General features: G+C 42.5%; 1 protein-coding gene across 4 annotated transcripts in view; it reads left to right on the forward strand.

Moving 5' to 3' along the window:
• The window catches only part of PALLD (palladin, cytoskeletal associated protein), an 805,838-nt gene that overhangs the window by 34,474 nt on the left and 758,842 nt on the right, over positions 1 to 12,522 (forward strand). For 3 of the 4 annotated variants that reach the window (XR_003852153.1, XM_029572641.1, XM_029572802.1), the window contains exons 2-3: positions 4,495 to 4,639; positions 4,757 to 5,845. Coding sequence is in view for 3 of the 4 variants with exons in the window: in XM_029572641.1 (XP_029428501.1) it covers positions 4,758 to 5,845 (1,088 nt within the window). In the remaining variant the exon portion in view is untranslated. The remainder of the gene's footprint in view (positions 1 to 4,494; positions 4,640 to 4,756; positions 5,846 to 12,522) is intronic. The other variant, XM_029572712.1, reaches the window with a different exon arrangement.

A 12,522-nucleotide genomic window follows, 5' to 3' on the forward strand; every position in this document is an offset into this window, starting at 1 on the left:
GTGTTTCGGGGCCTGGGCAACAGATGCCTGCATAAATACCTACACATGTGCTGAGATCTCCTGCCATGTAACCTTACTTTTGCTATGGATGATGTGTAAGTCATAAAATAAAAGAATCGAGCCATTTCTGAGGGGTTTAAAGGATCTGGGAAAACCGGAGGTAGTGTAGGATATCAAACTGGGGGGGGGGGGTGTTGGAGGACCTGTGTTAACTGGGTGGACTTGTGGATGAACTGGTAAACTGGGAATGGTATGGGCATACACCTCTTTATGCATTAGAAGTGGGATTTGTGCGCCCACTTCAAATTTCATGTACATGTGTGTGCAGCCAGGCTATTTTATAACATGCATGCATATACACACGCAAGTTATAAAATAACCATGTCCCTGGGTGCAGGCCAATGCATGTGCACAAATGTGTGCCTGTGCATCTTTTTGAAAGTAACTGTTCTTGCTTGTGAATTACAGCAAATTGTGTTACTTAAAGTGAATTGCAATAACCCATATGGTCCATATTCAGCCGCAGAGCGGCTAGTTAAGTTAGCCAGCTATACCTACCTGGCTAACTCAACCAGGATATTCAGTGGCACGAATACACAGTTAAATATTCTTGGCTAGCTGGATAAATATATCTATCTAACTATAGGGCATCCCTATGGCGCGACCAGAGTTAGCCACATATGTTAAGCGGCTAACTGCAAATATTGGAGTGAGCTGCATAACTTATGTGGCTATCTCTGGCCCAACCCAAAATGCCTCCTGCCCCCCTCCCCCCCCCGAACCACATCTGAATTATACAGCTGAATTTTAGCCGCATATGGCTTTACATATTGCCATCTTGACATTTAGACAGATAATTTTTCAGTTATCCATCTGAATGGCTTCTGAATGTCAGGCTCCATAAGAATATTATTAAACTTCTGTGCATGCATTTGCAAATGATGTATGTTATTAAAATATTCCTCATGGAATATTGCTTTAACATTAATGCAAATGCTTTAATGCCCACTAAATGCATGTTTTGCATGTTTAAATTGCAAACAGGAGCACTTCTGCACGCGTGTAATCACAGCAAACAACAGGAAATTTGCAGAATAAATTCAATATCCACACAAACGTCTTTGTGGTATACTCTTTTCATTTCAGACGGCATCTCCATAGTGTGTAAATTACAGCATTTGAAGATGCAAAGAGGGTCCCCCGACATGGACCTGTGTTTCGCCGTGAGGCTGCGTCGGGAGGGACAGGCGGGAAAGTTTTAGTTTTTCTTTGTACAGTTCAGAGGATAACGTCACTGGGAGGCACTCCCTGTCCCTCCTGACGCAGCCTCGCAGCGAAACACGGGTCCGTGTCGGGGGACCCCCTTTGCATCTTGAAATGATGTAATTTACACACTGTGGGGTAGATTTTCAGAGCCCTGCTCGCCTAAATCCGCCCAAAACCGGGCGGATGTAGGCGAGCAGGGCCCTGCGCGCCGGGAAGCCTATTTTACATAGGCCTCCCGGCGCGCGCAGAGCCCCGGGACTCGCGTAAGTCCCGGGGTTCTCGGAGGGGGGCGTGTCGGGGGCGTGTCGGGGGGCGGGCCCGGTCGTCGCGGCGTTCCGGGGGCGTGTCGGCAGCGTTTTGGGGGCGGGTACGGGGCGTGGCTACGGCCCGGGGGCGTGGCCGCGCCCTTCGTACCCGCCCCCAGGTCGCGGCCCGGCGCGCAGCAGGCCCGCTGGCGCGCGGGGATTTACGTCTCCCTCCGGGAGGCGTAAATCCCCCGACAAAGGTAAGGGGGGGGTGTAGACAGGGCCGGGCGGGTGGGTTAGGTAGGGGAAGGGAGGGGAAGGTGAGGGGAGGGCAAAGGAAAGTTCCCTCCAAGGCCGCTCCGATTTCGGAGCGGCCTTGGAGGGAACGGGGGGAGGCAGCGCGGCTCGGCGCGCGCAGGCTATACGAAATCGATAGCCTTGCGCGCGCCGATCCAGGATTTTAGCCGATACGCGCGACTACGCGCGTATCTACTAAAATCCAGCGTACTTTTGTTTGCGCCTGGAGCGCAAACAAAAGTAGGCTATTCGCGCTCGTCTGAAAATCTACCCCTGTGGATTTGCCGTCTGAAATGAAAAAATTATACCACAAAGACGTTTGTGTGGACATTGAATTTATTCTGCACATTTCCTGTTGTTTGCTGTGTTTTGCATGTTTAACATACATTGAGGCATTAGCATGCTTTAGTAAATAGATCCCATATTTAAAAAATTTCAGCTTTCCACTTTTATTATTGCATGATTACATGGGAAAGGGATTTCTTCATTGCAGAACTTGCCCAGTTTTGCACGATATGCTTGTATGTGTGTGTTTTTTAGGGAGGCAAATGAGGGTGTATACCTCCCCTAAACCTAATTTATATACTAGGTAAAATAGGAACTGCATCTACAAGTTCTGGATTAATTTAGTATTTTAGAGTAGTCCGAATGTTACTAGTCCATGCTAACACAATGAAAAGTTCTTTTTACCAACTCCTGAATGTTTAAATTTTGTATGGTAATTTAAAGGGAAGATTTCTGCCTTATTGGTACAGATGAAGGGGATCCCCTAATTTAGGACAAGCGAGTGTTTCTGGAGTACATGGTTTATTGTACATTTTGACTTGGAAAGCAATGATCCTCTTATAACTGAGTTTGAACAGATTAATTGTGTGGGTCTAAAGAATGTCATGGATGAGATTGATCTTCTGGCAGCCCCCTGGATCCTTGTCCTCCTAAATTGATTAGATATCTTTCTGGGGATAGTTGAAGTGGTTGTGTGGTATTGTTAACACCTTTCTTGACCAAGGATCCCTACCAGTGTGCCTTAATCTGAAAAAGCCACAGTTAGACTCCATGTTATATGAGAACTATAGGCCTAACTCTATCTTGCCTTGTCTGATAAAAATTTTGAAGAAGATAGTTAATACTCAATTGTCAAATTTTATGGAGAGGTCAGGCAAGTTAGCAGACATCTAATCATGTGTTTGGCCTAGATATAATACGGAATCTCTTCTCTTTCCTTGGCGATGAGTTTATACATTCTTTGGACTGGACAGTCTATGTTTTTTGTCTTGCTTGACCCTTCAAGTGAATTTGATCTGGTAGATCATCTGTTTCTAATTGATAGATGTTGTCAATTGGGCCTTGCTGTCGGATTAGTGATTGATTTGTGTCTTTTCTGAAAGATTGGGATCAGGTAATCCAACTGGGAATTTTCTCTCAACCAATAATGATAAGAACAGAAGTGACTCAGGGATCCTGTCTCTCTCCATTATTAATATTTTTATGAGACCTTTGGCAGGAATTTTTCAGGATCTGGGTGTCACCAGATATACATATGCCAATGACTGGAACTGATATGGAGGAGACTGTGAAGTATTTGAATTATTTTTTTAAGAAGGATTTCAATTTAGTTTCAGAAGAGTAAGCTTGTGATGAATGAATCAAAAACTGAAATTCACTGAATTGGCCCAGCTTCAGAAAAATTGTCATCTTTAACAGTTCAGCCAATACTGGACAATAATTTGATTGCCTTTTTTTATTAATGTTGTATACGACTCCAGTTTTTCTATGGATGCCTGTGTGGAACAAATTGCACAGTGAATGTGTCTACAGCTTAAAATGATTAATCAATTATGCCCTTTCCTAGACTTCCATGGTTTAAAATCAATGGTATCTGCTTTAGTTATCTCACTTACAGTCCATTGTAATGTGTTGTTGATGGATTTACTGGGTAGATATACCAACAAGTTTCAATTATTACATTATAGTGCTGCAAGATAGATTTTTGGCAGGTTAAGAAGTAAGAGAGTAACTCCCTTGTTTAATTCTCTGCATTGGCTTCCAATAGTAGAGAAAGCAAATATGTTTTTGTCAAGTTGAATTGGCATAAATCTGGTTGACCTCTTAGATCATCGCTGGGTTATTTGTTGACTGCAGCTAAAAACCGGAAATTTCATTTTAGATGGTTCCTTTAAACCTTTTCCATCATAGTCCCTCAGTTATGGAATAACTTCTAGTATCAACTAGAGCAGAATTAAATTATTTAAAATGTTATATGCAAGTTAAGGCCCATTTTTTCTTTATGGTGGGATAAAAGAGAACAAGTCTTAAGGAAAAGGGGTTATGTGCTCTTTCAATATAGTAGCAATAATATATTTGAGGAATGTAAATTAGGGAAGGCAAATTCTTTTATTCTAAGAGGTACAGTTTTTATTTCATTGCTTGGGCTGGTTTGAGTAAGAAATTTAGCAGTTATATTGTCTTAATATTAACTGTTTTACTATTTTTTTTTATAAAGGTTATGAGTGTTTGATTGTAAATTGCTTTACTGTTCTTATACTGATTATACAGCATATAAATATTATAAATTAAAAAATAAATAAATTAAAGAAAACTGATGAAGGAAAACGTCTGTCTTGTACTTTATTATCTATAAAAAAGAGATGGCAATTATTTTTCCATTGATCATATGTCATTACAGAAAACACATAAATGATTCCCATGACTCTGGGAAATTTGGTTGAAGGTGAGAACCAATTTTGTTGACCATGAAACGGCAGAATTGGAAAATAAGCAGAAGAATGGATTGTATAAGATAGGAACATATTGTTTGAGGAGAAAAATTGGTAAATATTTTGTACATCTCACTGCATAATTTAGATCACATATTTGAAGTCTACATTTTTGCTACTGTTTTATGCTGTTGATCTGATCAGTGACTTTTCTATGGATTTTAATTACAGTATGCAAGAAAGAAACAGTGAACAGACTGTGCCACTGTCTTTAATGTTCAAGGAGATTTGTTCTGCAGAGAAAAACTCCAAGGAAGACCACACTGAAAGCATGTCTGAGGCCTCCTCCCATGACTCTTATTATGATTCTCTATCTGATCTGAAGGAGGGACAAATGAATAGTGATTTAACTTCAGAACTTTCTGCTTTTCTCAGTCAAGATGAGATCAACAAGAGTCTTGACCTTGCCCGAGAAGCTTTTCCTGGCCCTGAAACTGAGAAATTAAACACAAAGCAAGAATCTACTAAATTATTGAAACATTCCCCACGAAATCCATCAGACAATGTTTCTTTCATGGACACCAAAGTATATAAACAGAGGGAAATAGGAAGCCCTCTAATGAATAACCAAAGGTCAAAGACAACTGACAGATTTATTAGAAAACAAACCACAACCTCAAATTCACAGACAAGTAAAAGTTCTACAGTTGCTAATGAAAGAAAAGCTACCATCTCACCTCTTCTAACAACAAGTCCAAGCTTAATCCGGAGTCTTCAGACAAAATCATCTTTCAAAAATTCTGGAAGGCACAGTTCAAGTCCACAAAGGCAAGTCTTAAAATCAAAGTCATTGAACCAGGGTGAGCCTGCCTCCCAGAATGATCTGCGCAACAAAGCAGCTACTTTCATTGAAGAACTTTCATCCATTTTTAGAGAATCAGCAAAATCAAGAAGCAGGAGTCCAGATGGAGACTCATCTTCACCTGATAGTGGATATCTATCTCCCAAGAAAAAACAATCAACCCTCAACGATACAACCCTCAATGATAATTCAAAGAGCTTTGCAGAACCACAAAAAGATGCTATGTCTGAGGCAAAGATGCCCACTGTTAATCCTACAGAATCCTCCCCTGTAAGCAAGAAATCTGAACCTGTTATTCAGCATCAAGAAAATATCTCTGGCCATCAGGTTGCCAGTTTACCTGGTGGTCCACCCTCTGTTCCTCGGTTTACTCAAAAGCTTCGAAGTCAAGAAGTTGCTGAAGGAAGCAGTGTTCGGCTGGAATGTAGAGTCGCTGGAAACCCAACACCACAAGTTAGGTAAGTGCAAAGGTCTTTATCTAGTCCCAGGCAATGGCTGTTATTTTTACTTCACTTTTTCTTCATTTTAGATATTTGTAATTGTGACAATGATACGGCTAGCATACCCTCGATATAGTCTAAGTTTCATTCGTACTTGCCAAAGGACGAAGAAGGTTTTGTTGTTATTTTGTGTACATTAATTTCACTTTTCCAGAGTTCTTACTTCATTTTGGCATTTTAGAGCCTGAACGTAACCTCTACCAAGGTTTGGACAGAATAAACACACATTAAGGAAAATAAACCATGTGAAAATGTGCTGCAAACAAACTAAAGGAGTTTCTTTATGTTTTGGATTGATTTGAGAAGACAGTTTTTTTGAGTGCCTAAATAATGTATATAGGTGCCCTATATTATGACAGAGCCATATTCCAAAGCTTATTGATGGTAATCAATGACCACAGACCAGTTCTCTGATAAGTTCAGCAAAGGGTTAAAGGAATCATGTGCATGGATCCTGTACAAAACATAAATTCTGAAAGAAGAAATAGCATCGGAACTCAGAATTTACCAACTCGTACTGCTGTTCTTACAAATTTTTGTTTAGATAATATGTCCTAGTTGAGTTGCATGCTGATGTATACCAATACAGTAGCTCATTTGTACATGATATTTCTCAAATTTAGGATAGCCAGCCACATAATTTGGTACTCAAGGATTTGCTTTGATGCAGTTGTGCAGGCATCATCATTTGTGTCCTACTATAGATTTCCTGTGCTCCTAATTTCAGACTTCAGCCCATTTTGTTGTTTTTCTTCTTGCTTTCTTCTAATTTGTGTATTTCCACACAGAGCAAACCCAAGATTAACAACTTGATGGTTGTAGTGATACTGTTTATTGGATAAACATAATACATTTCAGAGCTATACTCCTCATCAAGGTAAACTAAATGAGCACCTGAAAGCAAAGGATGTTGTTAATGGAATGTACAAGCAAATCTCTGATTGTATTTATAATCCCAGGGCTGTATAATCTCAGGGGCACATGACATACATCTCAGTTCAGATATTCACTGCATAGTTTTGAAAAAAGGTGTCAAATTTCTCTTGAGTGTGCAGAATTCCCTACAGGGGGGAGATTAACTTCTAGGCCCTATGCTTTTCTTAGCTCTTAAGATGCCCTTTAATTCCCTGCACTGATGATCAGGCAAGAATAAACAGCAGCAATAATTAGTCTTGAAACAAGTCTGGTTTCCAACTCAATTTTATTGATAATTTGTAGAATTTAATGAATGGCTCTTTACAGCTCTTGATGTTTCTCTAAGTTCTCAATAAATTTGTGACTTTAATTTTCAGCAAATCTATTCCAATGACAAAACCAATTGCTTTAGTAATTTAGCTGCTTCTCCTTTCCAATCAATAATGATACTTATGTCTTCTATCCATTGAGAAATGGCCATAAATTTAGTCCAGGTTATTTAAATGAATCTCTAGTGCCAGTTCTCATACCTCTCCTGCAGTCTTCCCTATTTTCTTGTCTTTTCCTGGAGGTACCAGGTTGGTATAGTAGTACTCGTCTTCTTTCAAGTGACACCCAATACTCCTTCTTCATGGTAATGGATGTGAATCCATTCTTCCCTGATGACACAGACACTCTTCAGATTCTTTCTAGATGAAAGTCACCACTTCCTCAGGTGATAAAGAATCTAAGTCCCTTGGTTCTAGGGTACACAGTCAATGAAATAAAAACATGAAGGAAAAATCTTGTGCAAAAGGGAAGCCAAACAAGAGACAGGAAGGGTAGAAAAACTTTGTCCTGAAATAACAAAAAGGTTTTGCAAAACCATGGACACAAATAGGGGATAAGGCATCCTTACTCCATTTCTTTACCCAGATCTCAGTTCTCCAAGTCCTTTTTCCAGCAAAACTAATTAATACTGGGAACAGCAAAAGACATACTGGGGCGGATTTTAAAACGAGCGCGAATAGCCTACTTTTGTTTGCGCTCCAGGCGCAAACAAAAGTACGCTGGATTTTAGTAGATACACGCGGAGCCGCGCGTATCCACTAAAATCCTGGATCGGCGCGCGCAAGGCTATGAATTTTGTATAGCCGGCACGCGCCGAGCCGCGCAGCCTACCCCGTTCCCTCCAAGGCCGCTCCGAAATCGGAGCGGCCTCGGAGGGAACTTTCCTTTGCCCTCCCCTCACCTTCCCCTCCCTTCCCCTACCTAACCCACCCGCCCGGCCCTGTCTAAACCCCCCCCTTACCCTTGTCGGGGGATTTACGCCTCCCGGAGGGAGGCGTAAATCCCCGCGCGCCAGCAGGCCTCCTGCGCGCCGGGCCGCAACCTGGGGGCGGGTACGGAGGGCGCGGCCACGCCCCCGGGCCGTAGCCACACCCCCGTACCCGCCCCTAAAACGCTGCCGACACGCCCCCGACATGCCCCCCTCCGAGAACCCCGGGACTTACGCGAGTCCCGGGGCTCTGCGCGCGCCGGGAGGCCTATGTAAAATAGGCTTCCCGGCGCGCAGGGCCCTGCTCGCGTAAATCCGCCCGGTTTTGGGCGGATTTACGCGAGCAGGGCTCTGAAAATCCGCCCCACTGCCTCTAAGCAGGTAAACTAGGAAAATCAAACTAAGAATCCATTCCATAGGATGGTGGTAGGGGTTTATAAACTCATAGGGGTAGATTTTAAAAGTTATGTGCAGGCGTACATGTGTGCACGTTACCCGGCGCGCATACATGTATGCCCGATTTTATAAAATGCGAGTGCAGGTGCGCGCAAGGGAGTGCACAATTGTGTAGCTTGCATGCGACAAGCCACCTGCCTTCCCCCGTTCCCTCCCAAGCCCCTCTGAAATCAGAGCGGCCTGTGAGGGAACTTCTATTCCCCCTAACCTAAGCTTCCCACCCCTTCCCCTAACCTTTCCCCCCAGACCTACATTAAACCCCCCCAAATTCTTATTGTATCTTTTGCGCCAACAGCCTGCCGACACAGCGGCAAATGGCCGCTGAGTTGAAGGTCTCTGGCCCCGCCCCCGGACTGCCCTTTTAGTAAAGCCCCAGGACTTACACGCGTCCTGGGGCTTTACGTGCGGTGCCGGGCCTGTTGAAAATAGGCCCGGAGCGCTTAAGACCGGTTAAGCATATAAATCCAGAGGATTTACGCACGCAACCTTTTGAAAATCCGGCCCTTAGAGCGCACTATCTGAATCTCCCACATGGAGGAATCAAAACCCATAACTATTGCAATTTACAATAATTACTCTGTTTCCCCTTCTTAAAGAATTTGATTAGTCTTTCTAGTACAGAATCCTTTAGGTTCTCTACATCTTACAATGGTAAAATGAGATAAAGGGATAGGAGGGAAGTGTGGAGGCTGTGGGTTATATGTTAGAATGGTGAGAAGGCTGAAAGAAAGACAACAGGGCTATGTCTGGTTATGGGTGCAGAAACCCCCTGTATGCCAGGAGTCACCTTCCCAGTCTTGGGAGCATTCTAGTTACTGTCCCGAGGTGGGGAAATAAATCTCCAGGAGAACCTGCATGGCCAGTTCCAGGCTGAGAACACTCCACATAAGCAAACCACTCTTCAGACTGTAGAATCTTCAGGATCAAACATAGTGACAGTGACAGCTCAGGTAGATGCAGAAATCAAACAAAATCACAGTTCTAGAAATTTCTATCTCTTCTCCTTAAGTAAAAGTTTCTTACAGCATCACAGTAGTTCTGGTTACTTTGTTTCTCCTCTTTCCTCAGCTTTGGCACCTCCTAGCCTGGTCCTCTCTTTAGTTTCCTCAGATAGCAAAATAGTTACTCACAAGAATGTGCTGCTCGGCTCAGGAAAAAAAATCCTTCTTGTGCAGCATTAAGATCCTCCGAGCCCCAAAACAAGTTCCCTCTGGCATAGTTTGGCTTCCTGGTCCTGAAGTGTTGCTGCCTTGGTTAAGTGAAATTCCAACTTCCAGGCTGTATTGCACTCTCTCTTCTTCTTATCCTCTGCTCTCAAGCCTCTGGGGATTTTTAAGGGACAATCCCTGCACTCCTGCTGCTCCTTTCTCAGATCCTGGGTGAGGATCACAGTTCCCATTCAACTCTCTTTCCTTGCAATCTGGAACAGCCCCAGACTCAGTAGAGTCAGGCTACAGTGATCTGGACAGAAAAATATTCCCTCAGCAAGGTGTTATCTTGCTCTACTATGTGATGCATCTTCATTGGGTCTGTGTAGGTTTAGTTGTCTTTAACTTCTATTTCATCATTGCAGCATCCCTTTTCACATGTTTGTACTGAAAAATGTATACTAGAGGAGGATCATAAATGAGACTTTCTTATATTAAATGTCTTCTATGGGAATAACTGTACAATCCTAAGATTTACTGACTTATGCACTGGCACAGCTTGAAATGTATCTTGCAAAGTTTTCTTCCAATTTCTTCTTCTTGATTTCTATTTGAAGCTTGAGTTTTACTTTTGTTTTAGATTAGGTAGTATTCAGAAAGCTAGAACTGGACAAGTAGAAAATATATTCCTCCAGGAGTAATGCCTATGGGGCCGATGCAATAAATTTTGCGGAAAGCGGGTGCTGAAAAGTCAGCGCCCGCTTTCTTAGCACATGCATGGTGCCCACAAGGGGGACGGGACGCTATGCAATATGCAAATTAGGGGGTCACGCGGCGGCTGCCAGTTATGAAGACCGACGCCTGTAAACTCAGCATCGCTTTTCATAACCGGCCGTCTGCCAGTAATGAAAACAGACGCCAGGTTTATCAGCATCCGTTTTCATTACTGGAAGACAGCCGGTTATGAAAACTGACGCTGAGTTTACCGGCGTCGGTCTTCATAACTCGGCGGTCTGCCGAGGTTTTTTTTTTTTTTTTTTTTTATTGAAGAAGTACCAAAAACAATTTTTTTCTGCTGTTCTGTACTTCTACGTGCACTCAGCTATTAACGCCTGCTCCAGGCAGGCGTTAATATCTGAGCGATAAATGTGCGTCTAGACGCACATTTATTTTTTTGAATGCAGAGTGAATGAGTAATAGCCTCATTCACATGCATTTGCATGTGATGAGCGCTAATTCATTCACTCCGCGTTGGATGAGCGTTAAATAGACTATAATCCCCCTATTGCATTAGGGGGTGGATTAGCGCCTATTTAACCCGCGATCAACAGCAGGTTAAACAGTGTGCTCCTGTGAGTGCACTGTATTGCATCGGCCCCTATGATAGGTTTCTTGCTGTGAAATAGATGTAGGGCTTCAGATTTTAGGTTTCAACTGCTAAATCCCACTGAAACACCCCGGCGCTAAATAAATAAATAAATAAATATAGTAGGTGTTTATTAGATTTAAAAAACACCACTTCCCCTAGTACTCTCTCACCCCTATTTTGCCTACCCTAGATCCTTCACTTTGTTTTTGTGCCTTTTCCATGCTAACAATGCCTCAGCTACACAAGTGCGTGCATTTGATTCAGTGATTCCGCTGGAAACGGTCCTCAGCAATAGTACCTAGACCACAGAAATAACGATAAACACCAATCCACAAAGAACAATTAATTAGCAGGGAAAATAAACACCTAAAATCAGTACCCACTCTCTGGTTTTCCTCTTTGTATTGCAGTAAATGTTCCCTGGGTTTTTTAAGTACAGAAGGAGTTTTCTTTGAGATGATTTTATGGTCATAGCTTTTTTCTTTGAAGGATTTAGGTCAGAGCATATACAGCTTAGCTTGGCTGTGTATAATGTACTTCTTTGTATGTGATGAGTGAAAACTGGAGCCAGGAAGATTAGTTTTAACCTAAAGGATGGAATGCTATTAAAACAATTCTAAAACTGTTTGACAGTCTCTTCTCTCAGTCCAAATCATAACAATATCATAAATGCACTAGTAATGTCTGATAGGTCTAATTTGGCATCCATTCAGGCGCATCACTTCCAGCGTTGCTTTAACCTCTCCATTCTACCCTGTTGAGACCCTCTCCTGCCACCAGAAAGTATATTTTAGATTTATATTCCATCTTTCAGCCACATTAAAGCGGATTATATTCAGGGACTGTAGGTATTTCCCTGTCTCCAGAGAGCTCACAATCTAAGTTTTATACCTGAAGCAAGGGAGGGTGAAGTGACTTGTCCAAGGTCACAAGGAAGAGCAGTGGGATTTGAACCTTGGCCTCCCTGGTTCATCGCCTGCTGCTTTAACATCTAGGCTTCTCCTCCTACAGCGTGGACTTTATTCTTTATCGCGACACATGAGCCAGGACTTTGACTTTAAATTGTCAGATCCATTTCTAGATAATAATACAATAATAATAATTTGGATGTTTACCCCACCTTTCCATATGCAGTATTACAGAATTACTTACAATTCAGGTGCAAAAATCCCTGGCACAAAGCACTTGTAATCGAAATGGGTACTTGAGACAATGGGAGATGAAGCGAGTTGCCGAATGCCACAAGCAGTGTCATGGAGAATAGGAATTTGAACCCTGGTTCCCTTGTTCTTAGCCCATTGTTCTAACCAGTAGAAACATAGAAACATAGAAACATAGAAATGACGGCAGAAGAAGACCAAATGGCCCATCCAGTCTGCCCAGCAAGCTTCACTCATTATTTCTCTCATACTTATCTGTTTCTCTTAGCTCTTGGTTCTATTTCCCTTGTACCCCCACCATTAATGTAGAGAGCGGTGACGGAGCTGCA

The sequence above is a fragment of the Rhinatrema bivittatum genome, chromosome 1, assembly GCF_901001135.1.
Source record: "Rhinatrema bivittatum chromosome 1, aRhiBiv1.1, whole genome shotgun sequence".
Lineage (NCBI taxonomy): Eukaryota > Metazoa > Chordata > Amphibia > Gymnophiona > Rhinatrematidae > Rhinatrema > Rhinatrema bivittatum.